The sequence below is a fragment of the Venturia canescens genome, chromosome 7, assembly GCF_019457755.1.
Source record: "Venturia canescens isolate UGA chromosome 7, ASM1945775v1, whole genome shotgun sequence".
NCBI lineage: Eukaryota > Metazoa > Arthropoda > Insecta > Hymenoptera > Ichneumonidae > Venturia > Venturia canescens.
The window spans coordinates 5,240,411-5,256,567 of record NC_057427.1 but is presented as its reverse complement, the minus strand read 5'-3'; the positions used below and the strand labels follow the sequence as shown (position 1 = coordinate 5,256,567).

Genomic DNA, 16,157 nt, shown 5'->3' with positions numbered 1-16,157 from the left:
CGATATAGCAGTAGTTGCATCGGGACGAGGAGAACAAAGAGTCCCAAGGGGCCAGTGCACCCATAATAATGGCCACTTGGATGCGGTGCAGGTGACGAGCTACTTTTTTTTACTCTCCATCTCTCTCGCCCCTATCCTCCTCCTCCTCCTTCTTCTTTTTCCCCTTTTCTTTTACTCGAGCAACATAGCACAAAATGGGAGCTATCATTATCTCTCGAATGCTCCTCGAAATTTCTCCCTCCCGGGCTGTCCTCTCGCCTCATTTATTTGGTTACGTTGCCTCCGCATATCGTCGTTGACATGGAAAATATTGCATCCGAGGTACGATGCGATAATTAATGATGTTTTTAGCGCACACTGTCACTGCGTTTGCACAATGATTTCGAATCTTCGGTTCGAATCTCCTCCGACATCCGAAAATCACGAAAACGTATTCGTTATCGAAATATTTGAGATGCGACGGGAGAAGAAAAAAGAAATACGGAAAGAATGAGGAGCGAGATTAATGTAGGCGAGCTGATAAAAACGACTCCGAGAGGGGTTTCTCGATCTTTTCCAACAGATGAGGATGGGTCGAGGGTCAGCGGCTGATAAGTCTTCAGAAATTTCGTTTTCCTTCGACGTACAATTTCGTAGAAAAAAACGAATTTAACGGGGCGAAATGAAGAGACGCGATGGAAACGGAGTCGTTCGAGTTTTCACGCGGATTTCGTTATAGAAGATCGAAGGTGCATTGGGCACTACTCCCTGATAATATTTTTAGCACGATTACGCAAACAATCGTGATCAACGCTCGCGCATTCGGTTCGTTGATTTTTTCTTCTCTTCAAACATGCGAGATGTTTGACAAGAGATTTAAATCATCGGGTGGTTTTTATCGACTGAAATAACCAGTCCGAGCTTGATAAGAGTCACTCGTCGAGCTCGTCGCTGTCGCGGTTAAACCGGAGTGTGCTGAAACGGCGCAGCAGCAGGTGCGTGCATTGGAAAGATCTCGCGCAAGAACGCGTTTTCTCAGCGTGCTCTACACGCGGATAACCCGCGGGGGCAATTTTTGCCGACGGCGGCAAGAATTGCGGAGACGCGCGCGGGGATGACCGCGAGGATAAAAACGTCTCTCTTTCTATTTATCTCTACTTCTCTCTGTCCATCCTCCGGCCATTTGCGGGCGAGTGTATATACATGAAACTCGGTGGAGCCGGAAGTTTCGTTACAAAGTATGATTGCCCCGGAGAGACTTTCTTAGTTTACGTAACGGTGCTCTATCGAGCACCGAACGAACGAAAAAGGACCCGACGTCGAGACTCGGAGAATCCCAACCTCGCGGCTTCGAAGAATCGCTCGAATTATTATACGTCTTTTTAATCTTTCCGGGCCCGCATGAAAATACAGATAAAATAAACGGGAGATAAAATAAGCGCTTCATCCGTGAAGCAAATTGTTGGAAAAATGATGAAAATTTCATTCATGGAAACAGACCTCGAATTAAGGACGCTCCATTTCGAAATGGAGACCCACTTTGTCCCGTCAGAGATGAGGTTAAAAAAGTGACACTTATCAATGATTATATGCGCCCGGTGCGTGTAATTTGTGATGAGTAGATTGCCGTGGCCGGCGCTTTGTGAACGAGAACGATTGATATCGAAAGATTTGAAGTCTTTGATCAATTTCCGAGGAGACGTATAACGACCGGGCGAGAGTGCGAGCTAGCGGGACTCGCGTGTAACTGATTGTTTTTTCCTTTTTTTTCTTCATCTCGTTCTTTCAAAAGAGGCTTAATAACGCTTTCTAATGTATACCCGAAGGTGAGAGAGAACCTAATCTCGCCGAAGAGACTCGAGTCTTCGGGTTTTGAAGAGGCGAGAAGCACCAGCGGGAAGGATAAGAAGAGATGAGAAAGATTGAGAAAGGAGAGAAAAAAGAGGCGGGAGAGGCGAAAGAGAAAGAGGGAAAGAGTAGGAACTCCATTCACCGATCGTAATGAGGTCCTCGCCACTAGAGCTGGGAGCAGGGCATGAATGAACGTTCTCTCACAGAGAATGGAGATGCTGAAGAGGAGGACGGAGAATACGAAAGAGACGAGCGCAGCATCGCATCGTCCGCGCTGAATCTTCTCTCCGCAGGATATTGGAAATACTTGACTGCTGTTGAACACGTATTTTCTCTTGCCCGTTCGAGGTTACCTCTATTTAGAGCTCATATTATAATCGAAACGATTTCGTAGCGATGCGCGCCTACCGGCGCGACCAAAATGAAACGAAACGATCGCTTCCGTTCGCAAAGCAATCTTGAATCTGGCAGTTTGAAGCCCGATCGATCGCTGGCCCGAGTTTTCCGGGAGGAAAATATTTGGCGGTTTTTTTATTTAAATCGTGCTGAAAGATTAATTGTAATTGAAATAAATCGATGTGCTGGTCTGCGGCGAGTATTTTTCTAACACGGATTCACTCTCGCCGAGACAGATTTCGCGGTGCCTTCTGCGGATAGATCCTCCGTGTTTGGCGATTTTCTCATTTTTCACGAAAGCGAGGATCTCGCGGGAGAGCCTAACTAACGAAAAGTTGGAAGGAACTCTCTGGTAGCTCCGCGGCTGCTGAAGAGCCGCCGGAAAGTCTGGGTGCGATTTTTTTGCGTCATTTCTCGACGTCATTGGCAGCAGTATGGAAGAGAACTCGAGCCCTCTGTCCCTCACCCCGGAACTAGACCAGAGACGAGGAGGATTCGTGTCACGCCAGAGAAGAGATCTTTTCTGGTTTGCTGGCTTTTATCTTGAGGAAGAGGGTGGGCAGCGAGGGAGAAGGAGAACGAGGATAGAGAGGGCAGCAGCAAAGCCGAAAAGAGAGAAAAACCCGTGATACTTGGTTTTCTTAGTTGGAAATTCTGCTGTTGCTTCAGCAGCCAGTTTGTGCGGCGATCTCTCCTGTCTTTTTCCTTTATTCTTCCTTTCCTCGTGTCTTATCCGAGCAGCACCCTTCGTCTGCTCCGGCGATGTTTCGCAGAGCTTGAATTCGTCCCTCGTCGGTCCGCGCGATATCGCATTGTGGCGAAAAACTCACACACTCCCTCCAAGAACACTCTCACACAAGCCCGCGAGAGAAAACGTATCACACTCTTGTCTCGGTGACAGCGCAGCGTCCTCGGCTTGATTAATACAATCCTTAATGCGCCCTCCCGTTCCCGTCGTCGCGCGCGCGTCTATCTCGCGTCTCCGGGAGGCTCCTGCTTCCACGAAAGAAAACAGAGGAAGCAACGTCAAGAATTTTATTGTACGAGCCCAGCATCCGAGAATAAAAAATCTCTCGAAGCATCCTCATGAATCAAGGGACACATTTTGCTCTTATTCTATGAATTTCGGCAAGCATATCTACGCTCGAGCTCTATGACAGATGAAGAAATGACAGTCGAACAAAACGCCACGTTCGCGACCGTCGCGTATTTGAGTTTGAAAATAAATATTTCTCCTCGATTTCATCCACGATATTGCTCTAAATATGAACGAGTTAATCAGTGAACTTGAAGAGTCTTCATAATTCGCGAATCACGAGACTGAGATAAATTATATCGAGAGGCAGAGGCTAAAAATAAAAATCAAATTTATTAAGTGAGGAGCGAAGCTCGTTAGATGTCAACGTTCTTATGACACTTTCATTATCGTTTGCTCGCCAAGACACGTGCTCGCGCAGGAGCCTCTTATCGGTCCGTCACAAAGAGAGGCGAGACAGAGAGAGACGCGCAGCAAAAGTGAGTGGAAACTCCAACGAGAATAACAACTAAAGCGATTATTTTTGGACCGTCCCTTTGACCCTTCGATCTGCAATTATTCAATAATTTTTCGTCTCCACGAAACCGTCTAAGCTTTTCCAGCAATTACCCAAAAATTTCAAGCCTGATCCGGATAATTTTTTCCAAAACTGGTATTCCGCGTCAACCGAGAAGCGCGGAGGGGCCGCACGTTTTATGCGTGGGCCCTTTGCTTTCCTCTGTCCGTTGGAGCTGTCGGGTTCAGATCCAAAGGAAGATCGAGGGGGGAGGAAGAGGAGAACGAATGTGAGAGTCAGCGAAGCGGGGGCTCGAGGGGACTATCCGCATTATATGAAAGAGGGAAAGACCGCTGGAGAGGCGAGGGGGGGTCCGTGACATTAGTATAGCACGCGGGAATAATTGGGTACAGTCTGAAAGAAGCGGCTACCGTACGGTAGTCGGCTTCTTTTAAAGAGTAGAAAACGTACAAGGAGCCAAGAGAGGAAGAGTATCATCCAGAAGCCAAGAATCCCTCTCCTCCTTCCTTCCTTTCCTCTTATTCGTCTCCTTCTTCTTCGGCCCCTTTCCTTACATATATACACGTCCGTTCTCATCCCACGAAGTGCGCGCTGTGGCGGCGTCGACCTCATCCTCCTTTCCTTCCACCTCTCTCCCTTCTATTCCGCTTGCTCTGCTCGGTTTCGCTGATGAATAAAAAAAGCAACAACAACAACAACAACGCGGAAAATGAAAAAAAAAGAAGGCGCGCGCGGCGCGTCGGCGGCGAAGGGAATAACGAAAAAAACGCATCCGCCGCTACTCCCCGCGCTGGCTTTGCTCTGCTCCTGGTTCTACACGCTCCTTGTCCTGTGGTCGATTCCCTTTTGCTCCTGGAAAAACAGGAGCAAAATAGCATTTCAACGCGGTCGCAAGCAGCCCGCCGCAATAAGCCCCAGTTAAAGAGGAGAAAGGCTCTGCGAGAACAGAAGCAACTTGCCAACGATCCTGATGTCGTTACGATCCAAATTTCCTGGGAGCCTCTCGCCAAGTTTTTACTTGCGCCATATCGATTCTCGTTGATTGACCGAAGCCTCAAAGTCTCTCAATATTTTTCATCAGTTATTGACCAACGAATGAAACGGTAATCGAGCATAAATACGTTTGCTACAACTCCACGTAACCGAAGTGAACACATTTTTTGGTGCTTCCCATCTCAAGGGCGTCTTTGATTTTTAAATAGCTCGTTTTATGCGGCCCGAAACGAGCGTTGGGGAAAAAAAAATATGTAAAAATACAAATGTAAAAAAAGGCATGAAAAAAGTGAGGGCGGAGGGGCGGGGGAGAATAGAAAAAAACGGTAGGGAACAAAAAATGCTTCGTTCCAGCGGCTTTTCTTAATGGAGTCGTAACTTCTGAGACGATGCACCGGCGTCGTCCGACAGACACGAGTTGAGCGAAATGAGTAACAGAGTTGATTCGCACACACGAACAACACGTATACGCGCCTCGATGTAATGGTTACAAACAACCCCTTCGCGTTCCGTTCAACCTTCATTCTCGTTGACAATGCGGGCCACTGTTTGGCCAACGCGATCATTAAGCTCACTCTGCTGCTCTTCTCCACCCTCTTCATCTTTATCTCCGCGTCGCTCTCCTCTCCTTTCCTTTTTCTCCTTCTTGTTTATTAATTTTCTCTTGACAAGTTTGAAGATACAGCGAACGAATTGACCCGCTCGATTTGCGCGAAGGTTATTCTCAAGTGTGATTTAGGAAAAAGGACAGAGAATGAGAGAGAGAGAGAGAGAGAGAGAGGAAGAGATGCTGCGAGAGGATCTTTGCTCTTTCGTGACTGAAGCTCGTTAAGAGGAGACGCTATAAAGAAGAGAACGAAGGAGCGCACGAAGAAAAAATCTGGCTAGAAAAAGAGAGAGGGAGAGGCGTGATGAGAGGGCCTCTCGAAAAAGGAAGTGGGATCTCTGGCACGGGGAGCCTGCGAGCTAAAAATACAAATTACAGAATTCGAAAAATCTTCGAGAACAAACGAAAAATACACATCCCCACTCTATTCATTTGCATTACGTGTGTTACGATGTGCATTAAATGCATAACCAATGGATAGCCATAACAATTTCGACGAGGCCAAAATAACTGGTTTTTTTTGTATTTTCGATTCTCTTTTTTTCCAGTTTCAACAGCATTCGATATTGACCTTTCGCTTGCACGAGAGAAGAAACGAGACGGAGCGAGTAAGACAGAGATCGCAAGTGAATTATTGAGCTTCATTCCCGTTTCTCAGTCTCGACAATTTTTTTCCTCTTCCGACTCTCCGTCTGTTTTTTATTTCCTTATCAATGACATGAAAAACGCTCATCAGAACTATTATCCTACGCTCGGTTCATCGCGGGATTACACGAGAAAAATGAATTTCAATGGGTTCGAGGATCCATCATTTCTTGATCCAGTTAACGTCTCAGACGAGTCTCCGTGACCCGCTCACCAGCGACGCGGAATCTCTCCTTCTCCTCTATCTTCCTTTTTATTAGTCGGGCCCACTTTGTTCGGGCGATCGAACCTGCTGGCCACTCTGGTAAAGACGTTCCGACCAAGGCTCGCGGGAGACTCGAGTGAGTTTTTGATGATCGATCGTTCCGCGAGGATCCTCGTAACGCCCCGCGACGGCAAATCGTTGAACTATTTTGACGAATGCTGCTCCGTTACGAGTGCTGCTTCGATGGTACAGACTCCTAAAGTAGCTCACAAAAACCTCGTTTCCGTGATACCTGGCGACAGCTCGGTCTCGCTTCCCTCGCACTTTTTCCACTCGCTTCATCAACTCGATATCGGCAAAAGCCAACATTTTCTGCTTGTCAATATTTGTGCGTATAAACCAAAAATTATTTAGCAACCATAGAAAAACCAATTCCGAAATTCTTCGATGCTCAAACCCACAAAAACATTTTTTTCACTAAATATTTCAACTTTCCTTCAACCAAAAACAATATTCCTAATTAACGTTACAACGAAACTCTGCATAATGACTTGCGTATCAAGCCCTCGCACACGAAACTAATGCACGTTTTACACGTTAATATACTCGCAGTAAGTAGAAACAGTCAGATAAGCTCGGACCACAGAGTTTTACGCGATCGCGTAACAAGCCCCAGTTCCAGAGGTTAGTGCACAGCTTAATATGCACGCCCGTGCATATATTTATACATCGTAGAATCGAGCATATGGTATCGGTAGAAGCGAGCGCGATGTTAAGCGGGTGCGAGAGTTTCTTCCGTGCAAACATTGCGAAAGGGTCAAGCCGATGGGAAAGCGAGAGGGGGAAAGGAACGAAGAAAGAGAAAGCACGAGCAAGAGAGAGAAAGAGAGAGGGGGGGGGGGGCAAGCTCTAACATTAGCGTATATAAGCTCTTTTGCCTGGCCTATCAATGTAAATATCAGATCTGCTAAATCTCTCGTTATCTGTGATCTAACAAGTTCGCCGAGTGCTCTCCGGGTGGAGCGAGCGTTTCTCTCGAGCACGCATACCAGGGATCGAGAGAAAGGAAGAAAAAGTGAGAGAGAGAGAGCGAGAATTTATGCCGAAAAAGTGAAGAGGCTGAAGCGAAACGAATTTGAAGGTAATTATGCGGTGATTACGGCCTTACGTTACTCAGCGATCGATCTCTCCTCCAATATAATGATATACATACATACGAGTGTAGATTCCCGATACAAATATTCGATCCACGTGTATACGGGGAGCGAGATTCCTGCAGGGAGATTGCACGTCGAGCGGCGGGGTTAAGAGAGAGCGAGAGGGTGGGGGGTTTACCGTCTGACACTTAACCAGCCTCCCAATTAAACCTCCATTACACGATTAATTATCTAATTAATTTATATCTATCGAAAGGGCCAATTCTCATCTCCGTTTGCTCGTTGTACACCTACCCTCTTGGCGGTTACGACGTGATCACCGAACAATATATATAGAGATATCGAGCGTTCGAACGAATATACGTATATAGATGGGCGAGTTTATAAAGCGAGTGTGCGCTTCGTTAGAGATAACAGTGCGCTGCCAAGTCGTACAGAAGCGATGCAATCGAGCCGCGCGAGAGATATGTAAATAGTTGTGCACCCGAAGAATTTCCCATTTTAAGGTAACACGAACAAAGCGGCCATTTTGAATATGGAGTATTTCGACAAAAATGAAATCTCCCGATGCACGTGAATAAAGCGTTATCGTTTAAGTATCTCTCTCTCTCTCTCTCTCTCTCTCTTTCTCGACACACGCATTTATTAAAACGCATTCAAGTACGTCTACGTAAAATCGTGTTTATTAAGGCTGTGATATAATTGGAGGGGCAAAAAACGGGAATAAAAGCGAGAGGCCTCCGGGGGGGAGGGACTCCTTAACCCGTTGAATTTGCGCATCCGGCAAATAATCATCCCCCTCTCATGCGCTCTCACGTTATTCCCGCGGCGCGGATCTCTTTCCGACTTGGTGTTTCTCTCGCTTTAAAGAGCTAAGTGACAGGCAAAGTAATGCTCCCTGGCAAGCTGCTCCCGCCCTCTCGCGAACGAGGTACTCCTCTAGCATAATCATCGGGAGGATCTCTCGGGGGCGAAAGATCGCAAGATTTCTCGTGCCGTTTCCCATGCCGTTCCAACGCGTGCATGTATATACGTGTATATATTTATGCACACGTGTTGAAATGTTTCCGTACGTTTGCATCGATGACTCCGAGGGCAAGAGGACTTGGGGACAGGCTGCCGCGACCGCAGAACCGACCTTTTGCCTCGGAGGCTCGAACGACGATCGGGCACTGCACAAATGGCGGCGGCGCGTCTTTCCGATGTATCCGCGTGCATTGAGCACGCATTACCGCTTTTATTCGCACTGACAATAATAAGCAAAAGGAATCGGACGAAGGAGAGAGAAAAGGAATGGAAAATATCCCTTCGGTCGCACGCGACCCTCCGTTCGCGGACCCTCCCGATAATTACATAGATATATAAACATATGTACATACACGCGAACACAGGCGCGTATATCCGTATGAATTAATACGAAGGGAAATGCCCTCCGAGTCGGAGAAATACCGAGCGACTTATTCCCGTTTCCTTGACTCGTTTTTCCCGCAGTATTTCGTGTGCCTCGCATGCCTTTATTAACGCCATACGTTCCTCGCTCATCGATACGCGTCCCGCGCCATTTTTTTCTCCATCCGCATCTACTATTCATTATCAGCTGGGCGTATGCGAAGTTTCTCCTGCCGCGAGGACGCGCGTAGTATCATTGTTGGGTCCCAGACTCGTGCATACTTAGGAACGGAAGAGGAGAAAAAAAACAATTTACGAGCAGATCGAAAGGGAAGGACGAGGGGCTGACGGAGGGTAATGAATTGCAGGCAATTATATCGCGGCGCGCATGAAAACACAATTTAATGACATCGGAACGGGGGGAGGGGAGGGAGGGGAGGGAGAAAAAATCGATGCGCGAGGGACGTTCGGAAAAAAATGAGCGACCCGTGCCCTCTGCCGTTTCATCGTTTCCCCGAGTGAACGGGCCATATTTCTCAACGAGAATTGAGAGGCGAAATATGAAAATTTGTTGAGAGCTCGCGAATTAGGAGGAACTCATGGCTACCGCGGGATCTCCGGATCGCACCGGGTGCGCGCTTCGCGTTCCTCGGAGCGATTCGAGTTTGGCGAGTACCACGAGGAGGATACAATCAGGAGAGTAAGTGCAACCCTCCGTGCGTGTGCGTGTGTGTGCACACGACACGTTGAAATGCCACCTGGCTGCTTTTTGCCCGGGGGCGGCGTACGACGGCGGAGGGAGCTGCTCGCGGAGCAAGGCGCGGCGGGAGGGAGTACGATAAAGAAGGAACGTGAAGGAACGACGACGCGATATAATATATCGTTTTTGCTCGTCGTCTCTCCCGGAGGGAAAACGGGAGATCCCGGGAGCTCGTACGTTTCAGCGCGTCCTCCGGTGTTGGCTGCTTCTCCCCCACTTCCGGTCACCCAGTCCTCCCTCTCGCTCTCCTTCTCGCCGTGTATATACCACGCGTATTTACTTCGCATAGCCTCAGGTGCGAGTGTGTGCGCGTCGTATACTTGGCTATGTAGAAAGGAACGAGCATCGCCTCCAATCCGGTGAGAGGACCACGCCTCTCCACCCACGCGCACCTGCGACACGCCCATCAGCCAGAAACGATCATCCACACCGGAATATGTACGCGAATATATATATATATAAACATAGCTCGATCTCTCCGGATATTTATATATTCTGCATGTACATAGCTCACCTCTCCAGTTCTGTAGCTACCGAGGTGTGTTCTGATCCCTGCTCTTCCCTCCCCCACTGCCTACCCTTTCGCCCCTTCCTTCTCCGACGACTCTTCTCTCGCTTATTCTTCCTTCGATCTTCTTACCCTCCTCCTCCGGCTTCTCCTCCTTCCGCTCTTATCCAGAGGCCCGCACTTGCGTGAAACTCTCTGATCCCAGAGACGGGAGACACGCACGAACGTACAGGGCCTTTCGTCCCCTCGCATAACGCGGTTTTCTTTTTTTTCGCTTTTTCTCTTCAGATTTAGCTTGATCGTTGCGCTGGTATTTTGCTTAGTGATAACGCATTTGGCTGTGTCGTGCGAAAATGATCGCAGAGGACGCGGGGGGCACGGAGGCTCCGACGGAAATTTCATTTCCCTACCCTCGAAGATTCGTTTTCTTGATTTTCGAAGCCCCGCGCAGCTCGGGGGTCGCGATCGATCCAAACTGCCAGTCTCCGAAATGCATTAAACGTGCGAGAATCGCTTCGTAAATCGTATACGCAGACGCATCGTAAAAGTCAATTATTCAAGCTCGGAACTTACGGTCCACCTTGAACTCGCGGCAGGCTCGAACGATTAAGCAGGCACGATCCGAGATGAACAGACGCACGAAGATCGTGTAGGTATAGCGACTGGAGAGGGCGCGAGGGGGAGGGAGGAGCCAATGCCATTTTCGCAGGCTCACGAGCCACGAGAGATATGTTCGAAAGAGGATGAAAAAACCATAGGAATATATGTGCCGGGGGAGCGGACACCAAATTTGGAAAGCCGCGCTCTGGACGTCGTTCCATTTAAGGGATTCGCCTTCTGGCTCTCTCGCATCGCGACGTGACGACACATATGAGCCTTTAAAACTCACACTTTATCTGAATTTCTATTTACGCACACTCCGCGATCGCCGTATTAACTTGAAATACGCGATCCGACTATTTTTAAAATCGCTGACATAAACGCGAGAGTGTTATTATGTATAATATCAATCGATATGCACACTCGTTCGAGCCGTGCGAATCCCAGGGTGAGTCGAGTCACGTTTTAGAGCCCTAGAACGAGCCTCACGGGGCGGAGAAACCTTTGCGAAACTCCAAAAAAATGGCAAACAAGGCCGGAGGCATTCAAATGAAGGCCGCTCACGAAACGTTTCATTTTCGTTCATCCCTTCGCAGGCTTCTATTTATCTAACTCATCGCGGACGTTAAAGTCTCATAAGTATAATCTTTTCTACTCTTTTTCTCGCTCGTTACCCTCGAAAATTCGCTGAGGCGAAAAAATCAACATGAACGCGTTATAATATTATTCTGATTTATGGGAAATAAAAGGAAATAAACTCCCAGCGCTGAAAGCCTGTAACCCTTACTTTGCTCTTCCCACCACCGAATATCGCACGTGTTGCAATCATCACTGGCGGCAACTTCCATTTTTCTCGGGGTTTACCGAACGGGGAATCCCCAGGAGCGAGCACACCGCGGCAGACACTCTCGGACACACTCTAATTAGGTGCCGACAATAATTAAACCGCAGTAGCGGGGCATTTATTCATATCGTAAATTATCCCGGCTCACTCGTGATCCCTCCTGTATAATGTATCTGATAAACTTATATTCAATTATGATATTACGAGCCTGTTGAGGTTTACAGTCTGTTAATGTTAATGGAAATTAAACAACGGGTTAACGCGAGCCGGGAAACCGATTCCCGTACACGAGATAAGAATCAGTGGGAGCTTTTTTTTTTTTCATTATCTCGAAAAAAGTGCGTTTTAATCTCATCGGGAATGAAATCGACGTCAGCGTCCTTTCGTCAATGGATTCAGAGTCGGTTTGTTGCCGATAACTCACGAAAGTTGAAAAAAATGGTTGCCCTTCGCCAAATGAAATTCTGCACACTCCTCCGTACCATTATAACAAATAACACTTATTTTGAGAATATACCGAAGTGAATCACCACGCGTGAAAAAACATGCTTCGTAAGAAAAACGTGAAATAATAGAGTCAGCGAGTTGAGATTGGCCTCCGGTCAACACAAAAGTGACAAAATAAAATAAAAAAAAAAAAGGCAAATATACTAAAACAAATATAGCGGGGGGGGCTGAGGGTGAGGCAAAAAAGTGTATTCCCGCATGAATGAAAATGCAAAAAAACGTCACGAGAGTATAAATGAGAAAAAAGGAGAGAGAGACTGAGTCAACGGAGTGTCTGTACGCGTGGACAGAAACGGTTGATAATATCGTGGCTTTTTACAAGAGTTTAATGAACGGCTGGTTGGTACTTATGGTTGTCGAGCGGAAAAGTGGTGGGACGGGACGAAGGGGAAACCACAACTGCATCAAGTTCCAGCCTCGTTCTGTCTCTGACACTGTGCACTTTCAAAGCTTTTTTGTTTATTGAGCCTCCGCACGGAGCGAGACACACGAGGAGGAGTGAGCGCGAGCGACGATACCAAACGTATATCTTCGTACACGTATAAATATATGTGTATATAAATACGAGACTTTTTCTCGTTTCTTCGTTCGAGCTTTGTGGAATTATCACTCTCTCAAGTACGACACACTCGAAGGTGTGACTCTTCGAGGCTTATATATACATAAGATTTTTTGTTGGTAAAACGTTGAAACATGTACGAGATAAATCAGGGACTGGGAATCGTTGCTGCCAACATATTCGCACTTTCATCTTTTATTCCTTCGATTTTGACACGGCTGTGGGCTCTCGTTACCATTCTTTTTATCATATTTATTGCGTCGCTGCTATCGAATGGTGATATTGTTATTATTGCAATGCGAGCGCGAAAGAATGGTTTATGAGCGTTGCCTCTCTTTTACGTGACTTAACGCTCCTTCGATTCTTGGCTATTTAGAAAACGAGAGATTCGAGTGATGACCATATAAATTCAATAGTGAACAATTAACGCGCGCGTAACACTCGAGGAATTCAACGAAATATGGTGCACAATTCGTTTCTCGTGTTTTCAGAGCGTTGCAAATTGGCGCTCGCCCGAGCGTTTTTGAGCTTTCGCTCTTTTCCGATCGTTACGAATGCGATTCCTTCGAAGCTGCTGGCCTTTCTGCCAATCTTGGTAAACTCGGCTCTCCCCGGAGCAGCGATGAACGGGGGTCGGTCTTTAGTGAATCGTTTTACAATATTCAGTAAGATTTTTTCGTCAATATATATTCTCACGGAAAGTTGAGCGAATCAGGGATACATTCGCTCGCGGTGACTTCAACGAACGAACGTGACTGGGACCACAAAGAATTGGTACTCACCTTGCTCTGCACGTAATCCAGGGCCAGCATGCAGTCGGAATATCCGCTCTCGGTCTTAATGGTAGCGGCACCTTGTCCCGGTGCTGCTGAACAGAATCCGGATCCAACGACGCCGACCGGGCCGCCGAGACCCGCGGCTGCCGCCGCGGCGACGCTCTCCCGGTACCAAGGGTACATACTACTCGTCGTGGTCGTCGTATTTGCGATGTGTATCGACAATCGTGTAAGAAATATCAAAAGGACTCCCCCCCCCCCCCCCCTCCGCGCACCCCGATCTCAAAGATAACAGAAAAAGCTATTTACCTCGAGTTTGCAAAAAATCCCTTAAAAGGATTCATTGACAAAACAAACAATATTCGCTTCACCGTATCGATAATTAGACGACTAATTATCGGGATCGATTAAACGACAAAAACAACATCGATCCAGTTCACCTTATCATTTTAATCACAACAGCGTTATCGGCTTAAACACTCGAAGGCATCACATAAAAAAAAAAAGCAACGAACTTAATGAACTACGAATTTTCGTAACCATCCGAATGTCTCCTCGACAAATTATTCCGATCGTTTATTTTACTCCGTTCGTTTATCGATTATTATTTATCCTTACATTATTACCAACTCGCGCGTACAGAGTCATCGACTTTTAGGATTTCTTCGTCTCCCGCGTCACAGTCGGGGATCCTCTTAGAATCTCCCTCTCCCGAAACTCGTCGGAGCTACTGTACCCACCGAAATATTTGTACACACACGACTGTACGTATCCGCACGGTAAATATATCGAGCACAAAAATCACGTCGGTCACCGTCTTCCTCGTAACAGCAGTTCCTTCTGTTGTTCGATTCGACCTCTGCAGTCTCGAAAAATAACTTTTCGAAAATATTGACCAACTGTGGAATTCTTTCCTACAGGATAAATCACCGAGGATCGGGATTCGACGGGGCTAATTATCGCGTCACAACTGTATGCAGAGAGGAAGAAAATATGCTTTCGAAGGCACAACAAAACGTAAATCGATTATATATATTTCGAGCAAAACGCTGTTATGCTTCGATATAAACACACGTGTACACGCACACATGGGTATTCGAGCGTGTAATACACGATTATACTATACTTGTTCAGTCGTTCGATTGCCTCGTTGCTTTTCTTGACTAGAAACTCTGCGTTATTATTTCCTATCTCCTTCTCAAATCCGTAATTAATAATCAGTCGTTAATTTTGTATATCGCAATCGCGCCAGTTTATTTTTACTCAGCATCGACCAGCTGTATTGCACTCACAGAGTTATTACGATTAATTGCGTATGTAAATATATGTGTCGCGATAAGCTTGTCTGATCGCACACTGTCATTATCCCCTCGCGCTTTTCCTTTTTTTGTGATCTTCGATCCTCGATCGCGAGTCGCTCGTTATATTCACATCGTCGTTTCACGTAGCACCGAGCGAAATAAAAATCGTCGTGTTCACAGCTCGGAGATGATAACCGGAGCGAGAAGTAGTTGTAGAATCCAGATTCACGAGGGTCGTTAACGATTTGACGAAGACACGGGGCACTGTCATTGTCGTCGAGAACACCGCGGAGCCGAGCCTCTTTTCGATCTCCACGAGGTCGAGGACGAAATGTTGGCTTTTCGGGTAAAAGCAGGACGCAACGATCGAGAGCCCGCGAGGGAACCTCCGACGACACTATCCGTAATATTATTTCACACTGAATGAAATTTGGGTGAAAAAAAACTCGGAGAGACGAATCGTTACTCGAATCATTATATCTCCCCCCCCCTCGCCCCGTTTCTCTTTGGCACTCAATCCGGTGTCGAAGATGTCACGATCAAATGGTTTTCCCATGAAAACAAATGGGCGAGTTGTGAGTTGGGGAAAAAATGAGTGGATTGTGAGAGGGAAAAATAGATTGGCTCGTTGGTAATTTGCGCGGAGCGGTGTACGGGTGAGAGATAAAACGCGTTGTCGCGTTGCCGGCGAGGGCAAAAAAAGGCGGTCTGCTCCGCCCGGAAATCGTGAACCGTGGACCGCGAACGCGGTTTCTACACTGACGCGGGCGCTACGATTCGAACGGGTGTTCGGCAGAGCTCGTGCGTCTTCGGGATCGTTCGGCCGGAGGGTCTGCTTATGACGATCCTTTACCACTTGTCGTGTACGTTCCCTAGTTTTCGTACGTCGCGGCACTCGAGCGCGCGGCGCGGGTCTCTCCCTCAATTTGCGATAGTGGGGACGAAGTAGGGGCATCGCCGGGAGGAGGAGGAGGCCCGCGGGGCTGGAGGGGGGCGGGGGTTCGCAAGGATTCAGAGCCCCGATGGTGTGGGTAGAGCCGCGCTCCGTGCGGTTATCCGCGAGCGTTCGCTCGTGCCGTCAGCCAGTTCGTACGAATACACGGGACGAGAGAACGCTTCGCGGCGAGGAACCACCGAAGTAGGGGAATCGCCCTCTCCTCTCTGACAGGACGATCGAGCGTGCTTATATACGCGGTGGGAAAGGACCAAACTATCATCCGTGGCTCAACCCCTCGCCCCCCCTGGCTCCTCCTCGAGGACCACCGAACCCCTGCGTGCCCTCGCAGCATCCACGGGGAGAGATCCCTCCAACGGGGGCGGTTACGGTGACCATTTTTCTTTTACGTTCATCGTTAAAAGAACAATCGAACGAGACGTTTTTTCGGCACAAATATGGAGGCCGAAAGTCCAGCAATGCCGCGTACGATAAAACGGAAATGTAGAATTATCACTCGCTTTCTTTCATTCGTGTATTTAACTCGTTTAATCGCGTACTGTTTTTTTTGCCCTTTTTTTTTAACAGAATTT

The 16,157-nt window shown here is 47.6% G+C and overlaps 1 protein-coding gene across 3 annotated transcripts in view; it reads right to left on the bottom strand.

Annotated features, from left to right (window-relative positions):
• Positions 1–13,561, bottom strand: part of rn (rotund) — a 109,926-nt gene extending 96,365 nt beyond the window's left edge. For all 3 annotated transcript variants that reach the window (XM_043423598.1, XM_043423600.1, XM_043423601.1), the window contains exon 1: positions 13,336–13,561. In XM_043423598.1, coding sequence (XP_043279533.1) covers positions 13,336–13,512 — 177 coding nt within the window. In that variant the 5' untranslated portion in view covers positions 13,513–13,561. The remainder of the gene's footprint in view (positions 1–13,335) is intronic.
• Between the last annotated feature and the right edge of the window lie 2,596 nt (positions 13,562–16,157).